The sequence below is a fragment of the Lutjanus erythropterus genome, chromosome 14 (assembly GCF_056507025.1).
Source record: "Lutjanus erythropterus isolate fLutEry1 chromosome 14, fLutEry1.hap2, whole genome shotgun sequence".
Lineage (NCBI taxonomy): Eukaryota > Metazoa > Chordata > Actinopteri > Lutjaniformes > Lutjanidae > Lutjanus > Lutjanus erythropterus.
In genome coordinates this window covers 6,066,877-6,090,497 of record NC_139330.1, presented here as the reverse complement: position 1 = coordinate 6,090,497, position 23,621 = coordinate 6,066,877, and the positions used below count along the sequence as shown (strand labels likewise).

The following is a 23,621-nucleotide window of genomic DNA, read 5'->3' as shown; positions in this document are numbered from 1 at the left end:
GGCTTTTACTGTCTCACTAAACTGATAGCATCCATATATTAACAGAATGGTGTCCTTTCAAATGAACAAATATGGATCATTTATTAACACTAACCCAGACACCAATTTACATGTTATTGTTTGTAAAAAGCTGTAATTATCATTAACTATGAAGATAAAATACCTTAAGTAAAGCACCCATGTCTCCGACAATTGGCAGGGCAGCCTGTCAAAAAAAGAAGAAGAAAGAAAATCAATGAAATGCAGCCACAGTCTAACAAATCTTTCATGTTTTGGAAATATTCTGCTGTTGTTTGTTTGGTGCAACTGCATCTTGTAAATTGCTCAAAACATCAATTTAGAGGACCATCTTATATGCCTTTAAGGAATGTGATTTCACCTCGAACATTTTTTAACAAATTTCTTTTTCAGTGTTTCATTTTCAGTTTTTATCTGCAACGCTTGAGGAAGCGGTTTAATAACTTTGTTGCTGGAAGACAGAATCCTCACATCTTCAAAATATTGTTGTTCTCTGAAGTTGAGAAAAACATTTTGAATTGCAGCCCATGTATTTTTTAAAAATATAAAATGGACAATAAATGGGTTTTCTGTGTCTTTACAACACATGAATATAAATAGGTTAAAATGCTAAATTTGCAAGGCTTTCATGCTGCAGCAGCAGTAGAAGCGCTGCTACGGTGCTCTCTCACACTACTGCTATCAGAACTATAGTAAATGTTTCACATGAAACGACAGGATGGACATGAAAACATGTTCTGACAACAGGGTGCTGCCAATTTGTCATAAACTGCAACATCTTCCTGAAAGAGATGTGGGTAATTGATGTTGGCTAATTATCCCAAAACTGAAGCTGACTGGAGCAACATTGACTCTAAGATGAGCTCAGTAGTTCTTATTGCGGATCAGCGATGCTGAACTGCAGAAATCAAAAATTAGATTTTCTGACTTACTGGTTCACCTGGGGGTCCAGCAGGGCCTGGGGGGCCTGGTCTACCAGGGGAGCCCTTTAATTGAGACAAAGAAAGGAGTTAAAAATCCCGCTGGCTATGACATCAAGCAGACACACAAGGCTATAACTCTCCTTTCACACCCATCTCAGTTGGTGGGGATTTTTGTCCAGGAGCTGTGATACATCATACTTGTTCATCCACAGTGGGTAGCTGACATTCTTTTATGCTTCCAGTCGTCTTTTATCTGTACATGTGTGAGGGAGTGAATGTGAGGGAAAGGACAGACTGATCGCACCTACCTCTCTTCCTGCAGCTCCAGGAGGGCCAGATAAACCTGGGGGTCCACGAGGGCCCTGCAAAAACACCCAGCCACTTAACAATCATACCTTATAGAGCCCGCTAACAACTCACAAACACCACTTAGTGTTATTTGTATAGTAAATTAACTGCCAGACCGCTGGCCACCACATCAATGAGCTGAACATCAGTAAAAATAAACCTGAACATGTTTGTGTGTTGTGGGTTCAGAGAATTTTCCACAGACCTCAATTCCAGGCTTTCCTGGGGGTCCCATGGGGCCCTAAGAACACATCACACATCTTGTTAACACCATCTGCCCTCTAGCACCCAGGATCCAATAAAGGAATTGTGTTAGACACCTTTTGCTCTATTGATTCTCTGTCTCCAACAATCCTGTATTTCAAAAATGAAAGCAGACTCACTCGCAATCAGATCTGTGAGGTTCAAACTATCAGTACAGAGCATATATGATGAAGGTGGAGTGCAATATGCCAGAACCTCACAGTAATGACCAGTGTTTTGATCTGAGAGTGGATCTAATGGACACTGATCTTCATATTCAAAGAGGATCTCTTTCTTTCAGTAGCTAAGGACAAGAATCCAAAGGTATCATAGTTGGAACTAAATAATGAATGTGGGAGACAGAGACCAATCAATACAACATCATACTCACAGGCGAACCAATGACACTCGCTCCAGGTTCGCCTTTTTCACCGTGGTCTCCTGGCAATCCTGGGACTCCTCTCTCTCCCTGACAAAAAGACAACGGAGCAGTCAGTGCTGTTTCAGTGATAGTGAATCCAGAAGTCATGGAGAGCTGCTGCACCGCATGATCATTAAGTATTCACACTCTGCCGGAACTCATTTTCCCTTTATGTTTTGCCTTTAGTAGCTTCAAGGGTAAGAAACACAGCTATGTTCAAGGCCAATGGCATGCACATGTTCATTATCTATTTCATTTGAATTCATGTATGTGTTGTGATAGGCCCACTCATATTCAAATACACCATTATTTTTTCCATGACAACATACTGTACGTCTTTAGCGCATTATTTTCCAAACCTGCTACTAAACACTGCATGATTATCAGAAAACCTTGAAATCTCTGCTACAGTTTAAAATGAAGAACATACTGTATGTGAGCATATTTTGGTTGAGATGAATAGCTAAAAGCCACAGACAAACAGTTGTTTAAAGTTGATTAAAAATAATGGATAAATGACTAACACATCACATTTGTCAAATTGTATGAAAGTATTTATTTAGGCTGACAATATCCACTTTTAATGTTTATGTGTAGCATTTAGAAGCATCTAGCAGTGAGCTTCCAGATTGCAAACACCTCCTTTCACTTCCACATAGCTGTGAATATTATATTCCACATTTGCCATATTTTGCCTTCTTCTTCAAACACCCATAAATCTTAGACACTGGGCCTTTAAGCAACCAGTACTTTAGTTCATTTGACAGGGCTGTGGGGGTCTGCCTGACATAAGAACCACTGACCTATTCCTTACCTGAACATGAAATTATTTTTTAGCAATACAGTCAGTCAATATAGAAGGTTGTGTTTGTTGCTCCACCACCACAGCGTTTCCTACCTTGGGCCCGCGAGACCCTCTGGTTAGAGACAGCCCATCACCCTAAAAAAAACAACAGGAGGAATACATCAGAATATAGTTTTCACTGCACATTCATCAGCAGTTCACTTTGAGACCCGAGGTGCAGCCCAAAAAAAGCCGTCCTAGAGCTGAAATTCAAACAGAAACATGAGCTACACTCCACAGTGCAAACAGTCTGAACACATTATGGGCTCATCATGTTCAATACTGTTCACAACATTTTTAATAGTTTCAATGTACTGAGGCAGACTGATAATGCCATACCACAGAGAAAAACCTTGATTGGAATCGAGGCTACTGTAAGCATTATTTACTGTACAGTTCAGATGAGACATTGATTTCTGTGGTCAGCATGTATTAGTGTTACAAGTCCTACATTGCACAATGTAAATTAGCAGGGCAGAAGTTGGATTTGAACTAACACAGCAATTCTACAGTTTTAGCGAGAAAGGTACCAATTCGCTAAAACAGAAAATAGAGAAAAGTTTGAAAAGAAGAACAGAACTTTTATGATCCTATGGCTGCATTTTCTTTCTGGAGAAAACGTTACATTAGATTAGACGTTATGCCTCAGCACTGCACTGGAACAAAACCTTTAAATCAGTACTTGAGACTAAAGGGCGATTGCTAATCTATGCAAATAATAAAAGTCAAAGGAAACAAAGAGTAAATTGCTCATTATTCATTTAAAGGCAAAATCAATAAAGTGACATTAACTACTTGAGCAGGCTGACTCATTAGATACGCTCAGACCATCTCCATTGAGTTCTGTTTATTGCTTTTCTTCTTTCTTTTCTTTGTCTTACATAACAAAGACGATAAAATGTTTAGAATCCATTTTCCTCCAATGCCATCACACAGAAATGACATTCGTAAAAGACTATCAGGATCTATGCATGACGTCTGCCACAATACACATCTCTCCTTGTTTAGCTTCTCAACAATGTGACTTGTCACTGGCCTGCTGTAAACATATCCCCTTGACATTTATTTGCACACACACACATACAGCCTTCCTTTCCAATCCCACTCCAATTTCCACAGTGCTAGAGTACATTAAAGAGGTTTAAATACTTATGCCTGAATGCAATCTTTTCCTTATTACTCTGCTTAACTGAACACAGTACACCTTGCTTGATGAGTAGGCCTGTTGTCGGGCTTAATGTTCACTTCAGCGTTCACACACCCAAACAAACATGATTGTTTAAAGCCATAGAGCACTTGCCGGTGATTGAGGAGTGCATGTGCCCTCAACCAGGACTGAGGCCTTGGCTGCACATGCGCAGGCGTTTTGGTGAAGGTGTAATGAACATTTCTATATGCAAAGCCATGTCCATAAAGGAGAGTGCTTCAACAGCTATAAGCTCCAAAATGGGAGGATAGGTGATTACCAAGTGCTGGGGTTATCCAATGGAGGATTACTTAATGGTATTGCATCTCCATAATGTCATGGCAGCTACACAGCTGGAGGAGCTAGTTTCCTTTAACTTGTCAGCTGCTGTTCCAGCTGTTTGCAGATCATCTGCTTTGTGAAGTAGAATTTTCCTGTGTTGTTGTCTTGTTTTACACGAAAGTTTTTACTTTTGTTCCCTGTGGCTCGAGGGCTGAAGCCAGATGAAAGTGACTGGGGTCTAAATTAAGCACGGTACCCACCATATATCCGCCTCCAGGCTCTCCAGGTTCACCCTTAGGACCTGGAGGTCCCTGTAGCCCCATCAATCCACCAGAGTCCCCCTACGGACAGAAAGACAGACAGTATTCAGATCCTGAATGAAAGCAAAATGTCAGGCTGGCTCTGTCATCTCAACAATGCAAAGGATTTGCTGTATTATACACAAGGTGGTGAGCAAGGAGGATGAAGCTGAGCCAGACACCATTTACCTGGATCATTTTGCACATCTATATGTATAAACATTAACATTTTTGTTAGAGGGGGGAGGCTTTTTCATGGACTCTTACAAAACCATCGATTTGAAAGTAGGAAATTGCTCTTCACAAGTCAGAGACAGCAGTGTCTGCTTTTTGTTTCCTGCCTCAAATATATTTGGTGATTCTTACAGGGTAAGGATTGCCCATTTTCCCAGGGGAAGTAAAATGTCATGTTGGGCAAGTAAATCTCGCAGTAAAAATAATTAAACACATTGTTTTTTCCAGAGCTGATGATGGAAGTAGGTAAAGGCTGGGCCACACAGGCTGCTTGACCAACATTTGTGCACTGCAGAACCTATTTTTAGTGCTCACATTGACAGGTTAGAACCACCATACAGCTTCATCTAGATATTTTTTCTGCATCATGTTCACCGTTTTCAGGAAAATACACAGTGAATGATCTGCGAACATCATACCAACAACATGACACCTTTCATTACAGTTGCACTGTCTATATCTGTAGAATACGTCACAGACATGAAAAAAAAAATCAGGTGAGAGAATGCATTTTCCGGTGCACTTCTCTTTTTCTCTTACTCTCTCCCCCTACCTCCCTTTCTCTCTCTCTGAATAAGGGGAAAAAACACACTGCCATTATATTGTGTTATAGCATAAGAGTGGTCTTTTCCTGGTTTTAAAAGCTGCATTACAGTAAAGTGATGTAATTTTCTGAATTTGCCAGACTGTTCTATCTGTTCTATTATTTGTCTTTACCCATTTAGTCATTATATCCACATTACTGATTATCATTTCTCAAAAATCTCATTGTGTTAATATTTTGTGACAGCACCAATAGACATCCCTACAATATTGTTGCAATATTGATAAATATTGATATTAAGGTATTTTGTCAAAAATATAATGATTTTGTCCATATGACCCAGCTGTATTTGAGATTTCACTCTACGTTATCTTAAGAGAAAATATATAAAGTGCGATACATATTTTATCATTGAATAGACTAAAAATATCGAGATATTATTCATAAGCCATGTCACCAGCCCTGCTGCTTTCTGGTTGCAGCTCTTTTCTACTCTTCAAAACTCTTCTGCAAACTCAATATAGAAAGATAAGGCTGGCACCAGCAGCCGCGCAGCAGAAATGCTGCCTGTGTGGACACCACAGGCGTGCCAGCAGCACCAGTTCAGCGAGGTAGTGGTCAGGAGTGTAAGGAGTGAACCATCTCACTTCCCTCTCTGTTGAACTGCACATGCACAGTATGTGGCGGTGGGTAAAGACAAAGTCGATGAGCTGAAGCACAAGCAAGCATTTGAGTTATCCTGGAAACAGGAGTTTAATTGGCTGGTGCTAAAGGATGTGGGCAAAACTCCAATTATGTGTGGCACAGTTTGCTGCAATTTTGAGAGCAAGGTGGAAAAACAGGGTCTTTTTTCACAGGCATGTCAAGTTTCTGAAAAATGGTGCTGAAGAGGCATGCAGGCAGCTCCTCTTCCAGGGTGCTTGTATGAAACATGTAAGCTAAGGCAAGTCAGGTAACTGCAAAAAAACCAAAAAAAAACAAAACAGGCCTAATGTTGAACCCTATCTTTTACCATAAAAAAGCTTCATTATGATTTATCCCACTTTAATTGTCTTTGTTGTCTCAGTGACATTGCTCTCTGGTTGGTTGATCCTCCTCTTTGGTCTTGACTGAAAAATCTTTATACATCCAGTCCATTTAATAGATGGATTGACACAGATTTTGTACTCATATTTATGGTCTTGTAAGGATAAATCCTACTGACTTCCCTGATGTCTCTGCTAGTGGCACCATGAGGCCAAAATTTTAATTTGCCCAAAACTTCTGTTAAGAGCAAATACTTGCAAGGCTACATTCCTCAACTGTTCTTTGTATTGTTCTTCTTTTTAGTGCTAACTAGCAAATGCTATCATACTAACACACTAACCTAAGAAAACATGAATATGGAATTATTAAACTACCTACTAAAAATCTGCATATTTGCACTGTGCACATTAGCATGTAGCTCAAAACAGCCTCACAGACCTGCTAGTGTGCCTGTAGCTTCTTAGCTTTGTTCTAATATGTTTGCTTTGCTTTTGGCTTTATACTACAGAGCTTTAACATGTTTTTTTTTTTGCATGGATCAAACAAACAAGATATAACATGCTAGTTATTGAGCTATAGAGGAGCTGTTTGGCAGATTTATTCTATGTATCCACAGAGCTAGTCAAGGTAGACCCCCAGCTCCCAGTCTTTATGCTAAGCTAATTGTCTCCTGGCTCCAGCTTCATATTTCGCTTACAGATATTGCTTGTTTTTTTGCATGTTTTTATTCATAGACTACCACGTGAATGTACAACCAGAACTGCCTCTTGCATCAGTATAGCAAAGATGACAAAGGAGGATTATAAATATGAATGGATGTAGGAGGCTTAAGCACTTTAGGTTTATTTCTCTGCCCTGGAGTGCAACAGAGTGACTCCAGTGGGTGGAGAGTCTTCGTTTATTTTGACAAGTGACAAACCCCATCAAATATGCATGTCAAGAGTGCTCTTTTCCACTTTCAGCACAGTATTTGGAACAAGTCCTGCTGCAAGAAAAAAAATATGTACAAATAACAGACTAGTCAGAGGCATCAAAAGCGAGAAACACAAAGTTACAACATGATTGAGGATGGCATGCAGGGCGAGTAATCTGAAAGGTGTCTTCACAACTTGTCTAGCATGTTCAACCTGTGATAAAACATCATAGCTTTATATTTTTCTTTGAGGTGAGAACTTGATTTGAAGTTTACCTACCTTTTCTCCTTTCAGGCCATCTCTCCCAGGCACCCCTCCCTCCCCTGGCAAGCCCTGTAAATAGTGGTGAAAAGAGACACATCTATCACCAGGCCTTCATCTCCTCACACACATTTATCTCCTCCTCCTCACTGCTTCAGCGGGCTGCCGTGTTCCAACATAATTTCCCTTAGCCAGGATTTATGAAATGCCTCTTTTCCCTCCCTGCTTTTGAGTAAAGACAGATGCTCATTACCGAAGCAGGTGTGGAGAACAGATTGGGCCTCTGCCTCCGTTCCTGGCATAAAGCGCTTAGATTTGCCTCTTTCCACTAATTAATTCTTAAATTTGATTACTGATCGTCTGTGTAAAAATTCTGGACTTTTCTTCCTGCTTCCTCTCTGTCTCTGCCTGTTGACGTTTATCTGTTTATCTGTCTCTTTCATTTTGGCAGACTGACTTAGAGAGTAGAGGATATGGCAAGGTGATAGAAAGAGAAATGAGACGAAAGGAAGGGTTGACATGAAGTGGTAGTGTCTAGCGCCAATATACTTACTGGCTCGCCCGGGAGTCCTGGGAGTCCAGGCAGGCCTTGCTTCCCCTGGCAAAACACAAAGGAAAACCAATACTTTGGGCTATTTTCTCCTTTGTTTGGTGACAGAATTGTCTGGGCTTTCAAATGTTATCGCCCAGCCAGCTACACTGTAGCACCAACTTTCAAGAGTATTTCAAATTGCAGTGTTGTTTAAGTGCTGCCCCTGCTGCCTTTTAATAAACCATGGTTAGTTTTGTGATAATTACAATTGTTTTGGATGCACATGTCAATTCAAATAAAAGCTTACATCTTGGTTATATTCTAGACCAGCTGTTTATATGCATTCCTTCTTTTGACTCATTGTCTTTGCATATGTGGATGAACTGAACGATCCTCATCACATATTACCATGGAAACTGAGCTTATGTTGAATGATTACTGAGAAAAGGAGTACACAAGCATCAGTTTCCTGCCTGCTATCTTTATATACACCTTTTCAGGACTGGGATGAAAAAGGTATCTGCATTACTATCAGGATTCCTACACCTTTTCAAAGTAAATTCAAGCACTTTTCAAGCAACTTACAGCTCTGCTTAACTACATATTTATATGCTCAAAATGATTAGGTTCCATTTCATTTCTTCATCACATTAAATCAGATGTTATTGTGCCATAAAAGGGTGACAAATTAAAAATTTGCATGTGTCACCTGTCTGTAAGCTGACTTGGCACCTCACAACCTGGCTGAGCCAAAATAAAACACACAATTCCAAGACAAACACCTTCAAATTCAATAAAGTCCTTAGAAAAAAAAAAAAAGTTTTAAAGCCAACGCTCGTTGAAACAGCAACCTCCTGGCATGTTGTCATCTGTCGTCACTCACTGTTTCATCAGAGAGAGACGAATCAACAAGGACTGACAGATTGCACTACCACACGTGCAGAGTGGCAAGCAAGGCTCAAGCAGAGTTGTATTCATTTTATGTGAAAGGCAAAAACACTTAGACACTGCGTTTTTAAAATTTCTTCATCTGCAAAGTGAACAATTCAGTCAGAGATTAATTTTGAAAGCAATTACAATTTCAAGCACTTTATTCAGGCACTTTTCAAACCTTGTACATTAAAATTCAAGCATTTTTAAGGATTTCCAGCACCTGAAAGAACCTAGTTCTAGTTCAACAGAATACTAAATTAATACTTTCTTCATTTCAGTCAGTATGTTTACAGTATATTTTAAATTAAATTAAATTAAATGTTATTATTTGTTGGTAATTTGTGTTGCAGCAAGTATAAAAAACACAGTATGTAAACTATTAGCTTGTTACAAGTGTAATATGCAATTGTAAATGTGCATTCATCTTCATACTTCACTTATATATATCCTTTTATTCTGGCAATATTGCAGTTATTACCATGGGAGCAGAACTTTCACCAAAAGCAGCTGAGGAAACAGGTGAATTTAATGAGATGTTCACCTTCCATTATGCTAATATTGGCCTGAACCAGCTGTTATGATTAAGTTTTAAATTTAGCACTTTATTAATCCTGCTTGGGAAATTCAATTGATTTTTTTATGACACGTTATTATTTTTCATTACACACAAACAGGCCCGAAATACACAAACATGCACACACAAACAGGACCTATAAACAAACATTAGGGGAGACATGAGTGAGTGATGGGGCTCAGAGCAGAGAGATGTTTGGTGCCTTGCTCAAGGGCAACCCAGGCAATGCCCACGAGATGAACTGGCACCTCTCCAGCTGCTAGGGGTGGGAGAAAACATTGATGCTTCTAAGTATCATGATTCTTTTTTTCACAGTTCCTGGATCAATTTTTTGATTGCTGAATCTTTTTTTTTCTTTATATAATTGACTAGCGCTTTGTCCTTTAGCTCAATCCTAACACATAATGGGAATTCCCATTAGTTAGAGGCATATATCTGTTAAAACTAATAGCAGCTGACTTCATTTTGCTAACTCAATCTGCTACTCTGGCTTCAACACTCCACACTGAAGAGCTACAGCAACCTCAAAAGGTCAAAACTCACATTTGTATTTTTCATGACCGCTATTCATTTTGGCCCAAAATCTTATCTGCATCTTATTTGTTATTCTTGTAGCTCGAGCTTGCTGAGTGAGAATAGCTAAATGTAGCAGGTCAGTTAAAAAATATTTTATTTGCTACTTTTATATGCAGTATAGAAATGATCCTGCTGGTCTAGTGTTAAAAACAAACAAAATGCAAAATGCAATGCAAACAAAAATTACAATATTTACCATAATGGCACCTAAATATCATGATAGTATCTAATCAGGAGGTAAGTGTAGTGTCCCAGCCCAGCCACTGCACACTTTGTATCATGGTCTGTACTGGACTTGAATCAGCCACCCTCCAGTTCCCAAGCCAACTACTGCCCCAAGAGAGGAGTGTTCCAAGTAACAACCTCAAAGATATTAATGAGATTTCAAAATTAAATAGATTATTTCCACCTAAACGTGCGTAGCCTTTGTCTTACGGTTGTTTAGACGTCTCCATTTGATCTACTGTAAGCGACACAGCAGACATGACATCAATACAGTAAAGACTCACCTCTGGCCCTTGATCTCCCTTTACTCCTGGAGGTCCCATGTTTCCCTGTTACATCATCAAAAAGGTTAGGGTTAAGGGAGAGCCAGGAAAATGGGAGAGAAAACCATCAGACTTTTCTCTTTTTTTTTCTTTTGGGGGGGGGGGGGGTCACAGTAACTTTAGACCATATACAACTGAAAGAAACACTGTAGTATCTTTTGGATTTCTTTCTCAATTCAAGATGCAGTAGAACTGCTATGCATCAAAAGTTTGCAGGAGAGGCATAAAAGTGAAGGAGTAAAGGTCCACTTTACTCTCTGAAAGAGAATTACTTTGGTGTGTTTGGTGTATTGTACGCCCTCTGACAGCAGCTTAAAATGGATACTTTTAGTATCATCTATGGCATGTTGCAAGGCCACTGTCAAGTTCAAAATGTATTATAAACAGAAACCATCTTTTCTACGGTATAAAAAGGCTCTGATCAACAATCGGTACACTCTACACAGCTCTAACCCTGTCACCACCGATGTTACACAGACACAGTGGAGGGCCACACAGAGTGGTTCTCAACTTATCGTGATGGAAGTGCATATCAGTGCTCAAGTTTTAGTGCAAGTGCTTAGTCTTCAACAAGTTACCTTGACACCTTGCGGTCCTTGAGCCCCTCTCTCCCCCTGTAGAAAGTAAAGGAGATAGACAACCATCAATTCTCAAGATGTGCATAAAAGACAACAGTCAAGTAAGCCATTCCTCTTGCTGACGGGGTATGGTTGAAAAAAATTTCCTCAAGGACCTTTGTGAAGTTCGCTTTCATATTGTGTGAAGGTTAAGAACATGGAGTATTTTCTTTTCCAAGTTTGCTTCTTTGTTCTGAGAGTGTGAATCAAAGCAGCAATGTTTCAAAAAAAAAAAAAAAATTACCTCTGAGAGACCATACACAACTTTTATTTCCTTCATACCACTTAGACTTATCATGGTCGTATGCAAAGTATTTGGTATTGATGTCTACCATAATTCTTCTTTCATTGGCAGATCCCTGTATCTCTAAGCTTAATGTTCTTTTTTTATCATTTAGCTGAGATTTTTTTTGTTTGGTGAGTAACTGCATCAGTGTCCTTTGTAATCTGCTTGCTGCATGTAGATGCATCTGTTGTTTTAAGCGTCCAAACAATAATTGTGCACAATGTATTCTGTGCTTCACCTCTGCAGAGCACAAAGCCGACACCAAACTCTGAACAGCAGGTGATTTTCAATTGTTCTTTCCAAAATCAAATGTCAACGCAGCTTTTGTTGATGTTACATAAGCAAAGGAAACATTTTGCACGCTGTGTCAGGTGTCTGATGTTAATACTACAGTAGTTTCTTTTGGTTGAACTATCTTTACTGAGGAATAATGATGAAGGAAATAGTTACCTGGTCTCCCTTTTCTCCCTTTTGGGTCCCCTGCTTCACTTCATCCTCAAACACAAGAGAAAACAGATCACTTCAAAATTTAACTCAAGTGTACCTCATGTACACTTTGAAGATAAGTACATAACCAGAGAAAATGAGATACCATACATAAACATTTCAAGTCTTATGATATAAATATCTCCTTACAGTTCCAGAGAGTTGTCTTAATCCATGAGCTGTCATCACCTGGAAGTAATGAAAAAGACACAGTGTGTTCTGCACTGTCCTCACAATTACTTGCAAATAAAAAAAAAAAAAAAAAAAACTCTTCTATGCTGCTGATTGTTTATAAATGCAATATAAGAGAAACAGCTTCTTGATTCACAAACATGCATGTTCCACGTGAATCTCTTTTTAGCAATCTGAACCAATGTTTTATTAGAAAAATAAATGACTTGTTTTGTTTCATATCCTCAGTAAAGCTCTGGAATGAGGTGATGGGGGCCACTGGGCAGAGTGTTCTAAAATAAAATGAAATGAAATGAAAGGAGAAAAGTCAAGACCAACCAGCTAAGATGGACTGATGCCTGGAACTACTACATGAGAAGAGCAGAAATGCACACATGAAATCCCAAATTACAGCAGCAATGGCTAAGATTCAAAGTGTTTCTGCAGAGCTACTTGATCCTCATATCATTCTTTGTACAGGATACAGATTAAATCAAAGGCCTCATTTACACCTGGAGTAGGCCTTTTTTGCAGGAGCCATATTGATATGAAATAACAGGGTAAACACAAGTGTTACCAATGATACTAATTAAGTTCCCGTTGAATGTAGTGTAGCAGAGCCTTTCCACACACGGTCTGATGTGAATGGAACTTTAATTAGTATCATTGGTAACACCTGTGTTTACTATTTCATGTCAAAACGGCTGCTGTGAAAAAGGTCTATTATCATAAATCATGGTGATCAGAATACTGTCTGCTAGCAATTGACTAAATAGAAATATATGTGTAAATACACCCAGGACACACTGAGGATTAATTGTTAATTGGAAAAATATATTGATTTAATGACCACACTGAACACAAGCATACATGCAAGTGCATTTTTAAAGGGGCAATATCTAGCTATTTAATACATGATCTATGGTCAAAGCAAGTTGTTCCCCCACCCCCTCCTTCCTAGACTCAGGAAGCTCAGGCAGGCTCCAGAAACACTGCAGGAGTGCAACACTGCACAACACTCTGGACTTTAAAGTTAAGTCACTGTCTGTTTTACTGGCTGCCACACACTAATAACATATTGTGCAATTTAGCCGTTATAAACATCTACTCCCCCTACAAGATTATTGAAGATTTGCTGTGACTCATAAAGTGACACTTACTCATTAATTCAACCTCTAATTAATGTGAAACGAGAAAACTAAAACAGCTATTCCAGCCCGAAATAGACATTTCAAAGGAGGACACCACAGCAGCAGAGTTGACAGACAACTTAACATGTTCTCTTGATCTGGGATGACATATCATCGGCATTTTATGATTCAGAAATATATTTCAGATTTCTCCTGTAATCTGAAAAATGCATGTACAGAAACTTGTGTTCACTATTCCAGTGGTCTAATGGCTTTTTCTACCACTTTAAAAATAACATCCACAAATGCAGCATAACAATGGCCACAATAGACCCTTTTCACAGCAGCCATTTTGACGTGAAATAGTAGCGTAAACACAGGTGTTACCGATGAAACCATTGAAGGTTCCATTCCATTCAGGTCAAACAGAGGCAGGGTGCTGCTATTGTGCATGCTGGCTCACTGGAAAGGCCCTGCTACACCAAATGGAGCAGGACCTTATTTAGTATAATTTGTAACACCTTTGTTTACCCTACTCTTCTCTATCAATATGACTGCTGCAAAAAAGGTCCATTATCCACAGACACGTATACGGAGACATCGCATTGGCCTTGGTATTGTACATCAACATTGCAACAATATTGGACTGGTCAAGGCTGTAAACACTTTTTTTTCTGGATAAAAAAAGCACTGTAACCTTTATATTTCTCAACAGATTTCAGTGAGCCTTTATATACAAGGGCTCATGTGCTATATGGAGTACATTAGAACAAAAGATGTATAACATGGAATAGTATAACCTGGCTTGTTGAAATCGGTTGAGAAATGTAAACATGATTACATAACAGCAGGCAGCACAGGCACATCTAGACACAATCTGGATATGAGATGCCCGCTAAAATGCTGGTGCAAACTGTGCAAAAGGGTTTAAAAGTGAGACAAATGTTTAAGGTCCAATGTGTTAAAACTGAGCAAAGCACTGAAGAGAGAAAATCTAATTATCTATCTATAATCATCAGAACTCATTACATCTGAATGTCCTCAGGCCCTCTGTGGTGTGTTAACCACATGTTTCACCCTTGTATGCAATTAGAACCAGTTCAGTCTTGGGTGGTTTTTGTATAATGATAAGAGAAGCAAGAGACAATAGAAGCAATCTTGGAATTGAAAGCCATATCCAGGTGGGGGAAATGTCCCAGTGGCACTTTGACATGGGTTTCTTTCCTTTTTTTTTTTTTTTTTTTTTCCAATTTAGGATTTTTATTCCTTGTTTCCTGATAAACATGTGCCCGTGAGCCCTTTGAGGCTGTTGCTGTGATTACTGGCTATACAGTACAAATAAACCTGACATGAAGTGCTTCCTTTAGCAGCACGTTCAAAGTAACCTTCAGTAAGTTACTGAGTCCCTCACCGTCCTGGTGGAGTGTCTGCATAATCAGTCAACCTTCAACCTCAGTCACTCACGAAAGCAGCTGCTGTCAATTTTCTCGCCTCAGATGCTGAACAATATCTTAGTTCCATCAGCATGTGACCAGATCAGAAAATTCTGCCAGACTTTTACTCAAAAGTGGTGAAATACTGCAAAGAACCGTTCACTCAACATAACCTGGAATAACAGATTCAGTTTAATAGATTGTAAAACTCTATTGTAAAGCAATAACACCGGCAGCAATAAAAACAGGACCGTCTCAGAGCTGAAAAGACTGTTTTGCCACGTTAAGGGCGGTGGGGGAAGTGATGGCCGTGCATGCCTGTAAGCCCGCTGCTCCTCCCTGTCACTAATAAACAGAGGCACAAGAAGGTTTATGAAGGGAGGGTAATGATCTGAACCCTTGCTTCTGCTGTGTAAGGGAAATCAATGCTTAACTGCCAAAATTATCTGCCACGGGAAAGCAGAGAGCACAGACAGAGACTGGTACTAAATATTCAAACAGCCTCATTTATCAAATGACTAATGTTTCCCCCTCTGCTGTGTGCTATGGTATACATTTCCTATATCCTGTGTGGCCTATACCTCACTACACAACAATGCACACAACTGAGTATTTTCAGTTTTGATAAAACACTCCTTTACCCTTCTCTCACAGTTGAAATGAAATTTAGGGAAAGGAGACAACTATTCAAAAATAATTGCAAAGCAAGACCTCAATGTTTTGAACGGCCATTAAAACCGCCTACATTGATATCTATTCTTATTAAAGGAGCAGACTTTTTGTTGGTAAGACAGAAACCAGTGAAACCAGTGGAGAGTGAGTGATATTTGTTCGCTATGTAATTAAGTTGTCTAATTTCCATATGAATCACTTGCTAACAAGCAATGAGAATGAGAATAAGAATGAAAGCCATCAAACTTTGTTTCCAAGCTCATGTCTGAAGCCTTCAAAGGCTCAATAGGCAGCAGATATCTAGAACAAAACCCATTAGGACAGAGTCATCTAAATGTCAAAGCCCTCACTTTGTGACACGTGGGCTCCAGCACTATGTTTGCATTTGACACTTTTTATACATGAATTTCTATTTTTTAAAAAAGAGGCTCTCATAGTTGCAGCATGTCTTTGGAGTCATTACTGCCCCCTCATAGAGCTTTAACTGATTTGTCACAGTGCGTTTTTGACTTTAAAATGTCTAAGAGATGAGTTCTATCATCCCAGCACCGCCCACTCCGTGTCACCTTCAGCGTACATCAGACAACCATCATGACGTCAGGGCTTCTCCTCTGTTTTTATCTGCTTCTCCACTAAAAGCAGCACTAGCGTCTTCCAACAACGCTCTTCTATAATTTACAATTATGAACATTATGAACAGGTCATGTGCTGCATGGCCCCCATTAATTCACACTATAAAGATTTTTTTTGTGCACAGCCAAAGATTACGACATCAGTGGATGATAGCCAGTGCAAATGTTTTAATTTGATACTTGATACACAGGAAATCACAGTTCACAGCTCTCAACGGATGAGAGCAACACATCCAGTGTGGTCATGCCACCAAAGCTTTTTGGGTGAAAACAATCAACCTAATTTGACTAATACAAATTCTGAGGCCTTTGCCAGTTTAAACACATAAAGTAAGAAAACACTTTTTAGCTATTAGGAGCCCAAATCCTCTGGCCAGTCGGGTGAACAATTAATCTCTGTTTTTGCGATTCAACAATCTGCCTCTGTCAGAGTAAACAAATCTGACATACAGCTACCTTACTGGCTAATCAGCCAATGTATTTCAGACATCTGCCACTTTTTATATCATTAAGACACTTTATTTTGTTGTTGAACCAAACTTTTTAAAACCAGGAGTTTTATAGTAGTGTCATATTTTCTCACAGTAAAAACTTTACCTACACCATTACTAAGACTCTTTTCCGATTCACTTTGATCTACAGACACAACCGGCACACATGTCATTTATGTAAAAACATAATTAACTAACTTGTGATGAAGTGTTTTTCACAGACACTCATACTGACTGGCTGCTCTTACAGGGCAAGTTTTCACCCAGAGGCAGGCGTGGTCGTGAGACATGACGTATGGCTGCTCTCATCAATGCCTGTATAACCTATTTTCTGCACATTTCTCTGCTGTACTAGTTTAAAATAAACACTCACTGGGAGCTTCCTGTCAAATACTGGTGAGTTAACTACCTGAAAAAAAAATCAAGGTAGCTTTTTTCAAATTCAATGCAGCTATTCTAAACTGCCTTAAAAATCCTGCCTGTGTTTTGTGTCCTTTATCAACACTCATCCACTGTTTGTACAGATAAGAATCTGTATTTTTCTCTAAAGATAGAACAAATTTGCAGGCTTGTCAAAGAATGGAAATTGGCTCTAAAGATACATGCCACCATGTTGGCAGTGTGACAGCAAAGGTAAACACTGCTGTTTCTTTTTCCGGTACGGTTTACTGATGCACAGAAGTTTGACACTTTTGCCAACAAGTTGGTTACAGAGAATCAAGCACTAATGCTCAAGCCTGGGGAGTAACAGATTACATGTAGTGGAATTATGTAATTAGGATACAAAAAGAAGGTAACTGTAATCCATTACAGTGACAGAAAAAAAAGAACATAATCAGATTACAGATATATTTAATAAAAATGGGATTTTTTAGCAGGAATTTTCTTACGGATCTCACAACACCACTCTATACATTCATTCTCACGGCCTCAAGTGGAAAAAAGGCTTCACTCTTTGGAAATGTCAAGACTATTTTGTCTTAAAATCAGAATACAACAACATCACAGTACAGTACAAATGACAGTTCTGCCGTCGGCAGTAAAAATACTGTCATCATCCAAGAACTCAACATCTAATTTAAAGAATAATTTACAGGAAAAACCAACAGCTAACATTAGCTACACAGATGAGCTGTTAATATTGGCAGTACAGACCAATTTATAACATAAATCATAGAAATCCAGTTAGCTAACTAACCTGTAAATACTACTACTACTGAAAAATATTTTGGGATTGTAGTTGGTGATGCTGCTGACAAGGATGGTGTGTGGAAAGGCATAGTTATCATTATTATTAAAAATTATGTAATTTCACACAAAGCTTGAGTGTCAATCAACCCTGCTTGATTGTATTATCATTTCTTTTACTCATCCAACATGGTGCGGTGTCCCTTATCACAAAACATTAATAAAACCTCATCTCAAAATGATATTCTGTCAGGTGGGTTTTCACCAATAAATTGTACTTACAGGACCAGGAGGACCAGGGGGACCAACATCGCCCTGAAAATAAAACAGAAACAAAAAAATCAATCACTACAGACTGATAGAAAGAGAGACAAACAGACAGCGGCAAAAGAAAGAGAAAATAGAGAAAAAAAAAAGAAAAAAGACAAACACAGCACATACACAGCATAAAAATGCACTCAAGAAACTACTTCTGAAAGCAAGTTGCCACAGGTGACCGTGAGCAGCTACATCAATAGGTTCTGGAGCAACAATAAAGGAGGCAATAACATGACCAGACTTCAGAGAAAATACAGTCTAACTCAAGTGATGTGAGAGGAGCCATGAGATGAGTGGAAAGAAAACATTAGAGAAGTCTTGTTAAAAGCATACTGTGATGGTCAACATTTCCTGTGCATCATGTAGAATGCTGCTGTACTTATCTTGTATGTACATATATATACTGATACTGTGTATCGCCCTCTGTAATGGGTGCTCTGGGGAACCGTACAAGCTGCTTAATTGTGATGCATTGCATTTGGGTGCCTCCATTCTTCCATTCATAATTTACAAGCTATAATTTTCGTGCTTTTAATAAAACAAGAACACACAGCCCAACATCTGTGTATGTACAGTGCTATAAACAACTAAAATGCACTCAGAGAATGCATGCACTAGCTTACCAAACCTACACAGCCCTCCTAAATTTTTAATTTTAATAACAGAAAACTGTTTGGAAGTTTTTAATCCTCATCTAGACCTGGTTCAAAATACACATGATGATAGACAATCAAGCCGAATATCTAAATCTTGAGAGGGCTTCAGGGTTTAATTAAGCAAGTCACACAACTGATTTCCAATAAACCACGGTTTATTATCATTATTATTATTATTATTATATATGTGTATTTGCACAGTTCTGACCATCTTGCCATCTTTAGGTAAAGTTTTTTCTCATGCTACTGGCATTTCAGTCCATCACTTTGGTCGAGGGGAAATATCACTGTTTGATGAATTGCAGTGACATTTTATACAGGCAATCATGGTTCCCAGAGGATGAATCTACTGACTGTGGTGATCCCATGACTTTTCATCCAGAAGGTCACTTAACCTGTGAAATACATCAAGATCTACTAGATTGATTAGGACACAGTTGTTCATATACAGTCATGGTGTCCAAAAATTTACGCAATTGACTTTGGTGATCATTCAACTTTTTGTCTAGTGCCACGATCGAGTTGACATTTATGGGCTGAGTGAAATGTCTTGGCAAATATATTGGATGGCTTGCCACAAAGTTTGTTTCATACATTCATGTGTCCCTCAGGATGAACTGTAATCACTTTGGTGATGCAATGACTTTTCATCTAGCCACATCATCCTCAGATTTAATTACATGATACCTGCTGAGAATCAGCACAGTAGTAGCATGTTAACATGCAGACATGAACATCCAGTTCAAAGCACCACTGTCACAGTGCTCTTGTACAGGCACACAGAGCTGCTAGCATGGCTGCAGAATGGACTCTAAGAGCTGTTTTTCAATCTAGTAAACTCAGTAAAAGGGACTGAAATCTGGTTTCTCATTTCACTCTTTTCATCTTAGAAGTGCCTAAAATTCTTCCCTTTACAGGACAATTCCCTTGCTGTGGATTAATTGTGCAAAATGCAGAATTATGAGTTACACCCATCTAAATTTATTGCATTGCTGTGAAATACCATCAGATTTATATAGGTCTGTCCAGATCATAAGAAATTGGTAGAAACTGCAGAGTGCATTCAAGAATGTTGACAATTTATGCAAAATAGGCAATGACTACAGGGATTCGGAAACCATTTGTCTATTTGTCTATGTACGGATTGATAAGTGAATCTGTGTAATGAGTTAGACTTCCCACAGTAAAGAAGCTTTCTGGAAAAAATATAAAGTGCATTGAAAAATGGTTTTGTGGTGGCACTGTCTGCACAAACAATATGTTCCTTGTTGACCCAACTTTAATTTTTTGTTGATACAGAATTGCTGCTAACTGGCAGGTAAACAGAATTAAATACCCAGGGTGGAATAACACATGTGGCTATTTGCACAGCCAATGTGGCTATTTAACACCCAGGTGCATAAAGCCTAGCGGGGCAGAGACAAGCACCCAGGTTTCTGGAGCCAACAACTTGTTTTGTGGTGTAAACAGGCAATGTGGTTATTTACACCCACGTGGCAGAGATAAACCATGATCTTTTCCTAAACCTAACCAAGTAGTTTTGTGGCCTAAACCTAACAAGAAACTGAACATAATAATATTGTTTAAAAAGTCTAACAGTTAAGTGAACATTTCTGAAGTCAAACTTCTAACTTCACAGTAGACCAGGGGTCAGCAACCTTACTATCAAAAGAACCATTTTTAGTCAAAAAGAAAGAAGAAGATAATCTCTCTGGAGCCGCAACTATTAAATTGCCTGTTTTCCTCAGGAACTTTTCTTTTTTTGAATTTGGCGACCAAAGACTAGCCGTGAGCAAAATTTAGAGAAGGGGCTGAGTCATGGATGTAGGATAAGATACACATTTTAGCTGACAAAATATTAAAACTTTTTTCCAGGTAAAGGCTACATATTTTTACAACTGGAGAGTGTAAGAATCACTTTAGGCCTGCGACAATGATAAATGAAAAGTTCTATACAGTCTTGTATAAGAAGTGTTATTCATTTCTATTTAATTTGTTGTCAAAGCCACCAGGAGTCAATACAGAGGGGCAAAAGAGCCACATGTTCATAGAAAACTTTTCTCTAAACTATGGTGGTCAGGTGTAAATAGTTGAAGAGCGTAACGTGTATGTATTCTCACTCAGGTGCAAATGGACACTGATACATAATATAGTATTTTTTTTGGAATCAGCTGACTTATTATTTACTTTTTTTTTTCAATTATCATTATTTTCGGTTTTCAGTCACAATTTAGTTAGGTTTGGCAAAAAAATGCTTAAGTAGATAAGTAGAGGGTTTCCATGGTGTAAATAGATTCACTGGCTATTCAACCTTAGGTGCAAACAGTATCTTCCTGAAACAAAAGGAATAAAGGCATAACTGAAAACCATAGCCTTGGTTCTGTGCCTCCTGCAGGGTGTCTTGGAAGAAAAAGGCGAGATAACTAACTCATAAGGTTTAGCCTCTGAATTCTGTTATCATACCAATTATATCACTTGAACTAGCTTACCTCCACCACCTCTCCTCCTCTGCTTCTTTCAGCTCTGCTTCTTCCATACCACCCCCCACCGCTCAACACCCCCCTCTAACACACACACTCACACTCACAGGGTGTGAGCGCGTGTCTCACAGCGCACAGAGGGAAACATCATGTGTGACACTTGACATTGATGTGACTTACTTTTTGTCCTTTCATCCCACTGGTCCCCTCAGCACCTGGCTGACCCTGTGGGAGGAGGACTTGGTTAATGACTCTGTAACACGATGGCATTGTAAATGTCACTGCAGGAAAATACGTACAGGGTCTCCTTTCTCTCCTTTCTCCCCTTTTGCTTCCGGGACTCCAGACCCACTGTTCTCCCCCTGTATGTGGACAGAGCAGATCACTGACAGTGACTGACAGCAAAGTCAGGGCAAACAGACAGAAAGCTCAGAGACTGAAACTGAGGCAAAGACAGACGATTTGAATAGGTAAACAGAAAAAATGGTAATTACGGTGGAGAAAAAAGAAACACTGTGAGACTCATGGCTTTATGAGACTATCGTGTGGTAAGTCTAGCAGGATAATGAAAAACTCAAGCCCCTGTTGCATTGCAGCACTTTTCCACATTTCCATGTTAAAATCATTCCTCTGTCTACCAATAGATGGCACTTTATGACTGCTTATGAACTGTCCTTAAAACATTTTTAATAGGATTTCTTCCTGTCAGTTATGTGGAGAATACTCTAAGTAAACATAGCAGTAAAACAAATCTACTTGCACCTTGGTCAAGACATACAGTGAATGAATAATTGATTAATTAAAATAAAGATTTGTGATAGAACTCTATGATTTTCACAAAGATATAAGTGGGAGACTCTAGGCATTCCCCATCTTCTTACCACCAGCTTTGATTGCAGCCACACAGCACAAGTGTGGCAAAATAATTACCCAAATGCATCTGGAGCAGGAGAAATGCATGGTTTCACATCTACTGATGCACTTCGTAAAGCTCACTTTTGATTTTTTTCCCTTTTCCAAACAGTAGCACACATAACAGAGAACAAAAATAAGGTTGCTCATGACAGATTATTGTTTTTTTATGTGACATGTGTGGAGATTTGTAGAGAACGCTTCAGGACATCTGTTTAGCAATATGAGAAGATGGAGAGAAATCTGAGAAAGGTTGCAGCATATTTGTAGAGTCCTTAACAGCGCCTGGACTTTAACAGATAATAATCGCCGTTCAATTTCAGCCCCTCCCCGATTCCTCCGACTTGCTAACGGCAGCCGCTGTGATACCATTTATCTAATAAGATATAGTCACTGTTTCCACGTCCAAATTACGAGCTGTTATTAAGTCAGCAGACTGCCACCATGTATGAACAGATGGATTGTCCTATTAATATTTTAGGCAAGGACGACGGACTAGTGACAAAATTGACTTTGAGTACTAATTAAATTCTGTACAGCTTTATCAACCACATGGGATCTCACAAGTTTACCACCATAATCTTACCAATTATATCACTGTTGTCATGCTATCAGTCAGAGGCCTTTCACAGTACAGGCCTCTTATAATACAGTATCTGTCTTACAGTAACTGTAAACCATATACTATACTGCTACAACACTGCAGAGGCGGTTTTCTGAGTTATGACTGACATTAAATGTAAATTGTATTCTGGCATAGACTCGTGGCAAAATATTTCTGCCGTTATCATTGTTAGATCTCCATGGAAGATCAATCAAAGTCAATTTATTTGGCAGAGGGGTATGTAGCAAGTTAATAAACCTTTCAAATGAGATTAACTGCAGCACGGCCAGTATTTATCCAGATTATCACTGTATTTACACAACGTGTAAGACCAGCGTGTAAAGGACAGGGAGCTGCTCCACCTGTGGAAGTCTGTGGGTGATGTTGACTTTGAGGCACCTCGAGTCATCAAATTGCAATTAAGCCTGTCTGCATCCCTCTCCGTCTCTCCATCAATATCCGCAGTGTTCTGTCAGAGCCCGTTTGAGGCTGTCAGTGGGAGATACAGTTATGGAGATGTGATTCATGAGAACACCGTCTTCCCAGCACATCATTCACCATGCAGACCCTTTTTTTCGCTTTAAAACATTCACACTCTGCTGAGTGAGCGAGAGGGGGCTCAGCTCACACAGATGTTACACGAGCTGCAGTTTAGTCAAACTCACGTGTGTTTTGTCCGAGCTAAAAAATGCACAAGGACGGCAACTGAGAAGAGGGGAGAATCTCTGATGCTGCTCAATTATTACTGTTCATGGAAACTGATGCTTTCCATTCCTCTCTGAAGTGTGACAGTTTAGCTTGTCTCACTTATCATGTTGGATTGTGTAAATTCCTTTTAA

The 23,621-nt window shown here is 39.1% G+C and overlaps 1 protein-coding gene across 1 annotated transcript in view; it reads right to left on the bottom strand.

The window, feature by feature from the left end:
• Positions 1-23,621, bottom strand: part of LOC146315109 (uncharacterized) — a 120,416-nt gene that overhangs the window by 16,782 nt on the left and 80,013 nt on the right. Inside the window, exons 19-34 of the mRNA XM_084735340.1 lie at positions 21,566-21,628; positions 21,447-21,491; positions 18,095-18,127; positions 12,246-12,284; positions 12,060-12,104; positions 11,285-11,320; positions 10,668-10,712; positions 8,097-8,141; positions 7,562-7,615; positions 4,526-4,606; positions 2,852-2,893; positions 1,924-2,001; positions 1,495-1,530; positions 1,250-1,303; positions 951-1,004; positions 164-205 (exon numbers count right to left, since the gene is read on the bottom strand). Coding sequence (XP_084591466.1) covers positions 164-205; positions 951-1,004; positions 1,250-1,303; positions 1,495-1,530; positions 1,924-2,001; positions 2,852-2,893; positions 4,526-4,606; positions 7,562-7,615; positions 8,097-8,141; positions 10,668-10,712; positions 11,285-11,320; positions 12,060-12,104; positions 12,246-12,284; positions 18,095-18,127; positions 21,447-21,491; positions 21,566-21,628 — 792 coding nt within the window. The remainder of the gene's footprint in view (positions 1-163; positions 206-950; positions 1,005-1,249; positions 1,304-1,494; positions 1,531-1,923; positions 2,002-2,851; positions 2,894-4,525; positions 4,607-7,561; positions 7,616-8,096; positions 8,142-10,667; positions 10,713-11,284; positions 11,321-12,059; positions 12,105-12,245; positions 12,285-18,094; positions 18,128-21,446; positions 21,492-21,565; positions 21,629-23,621) is intronic.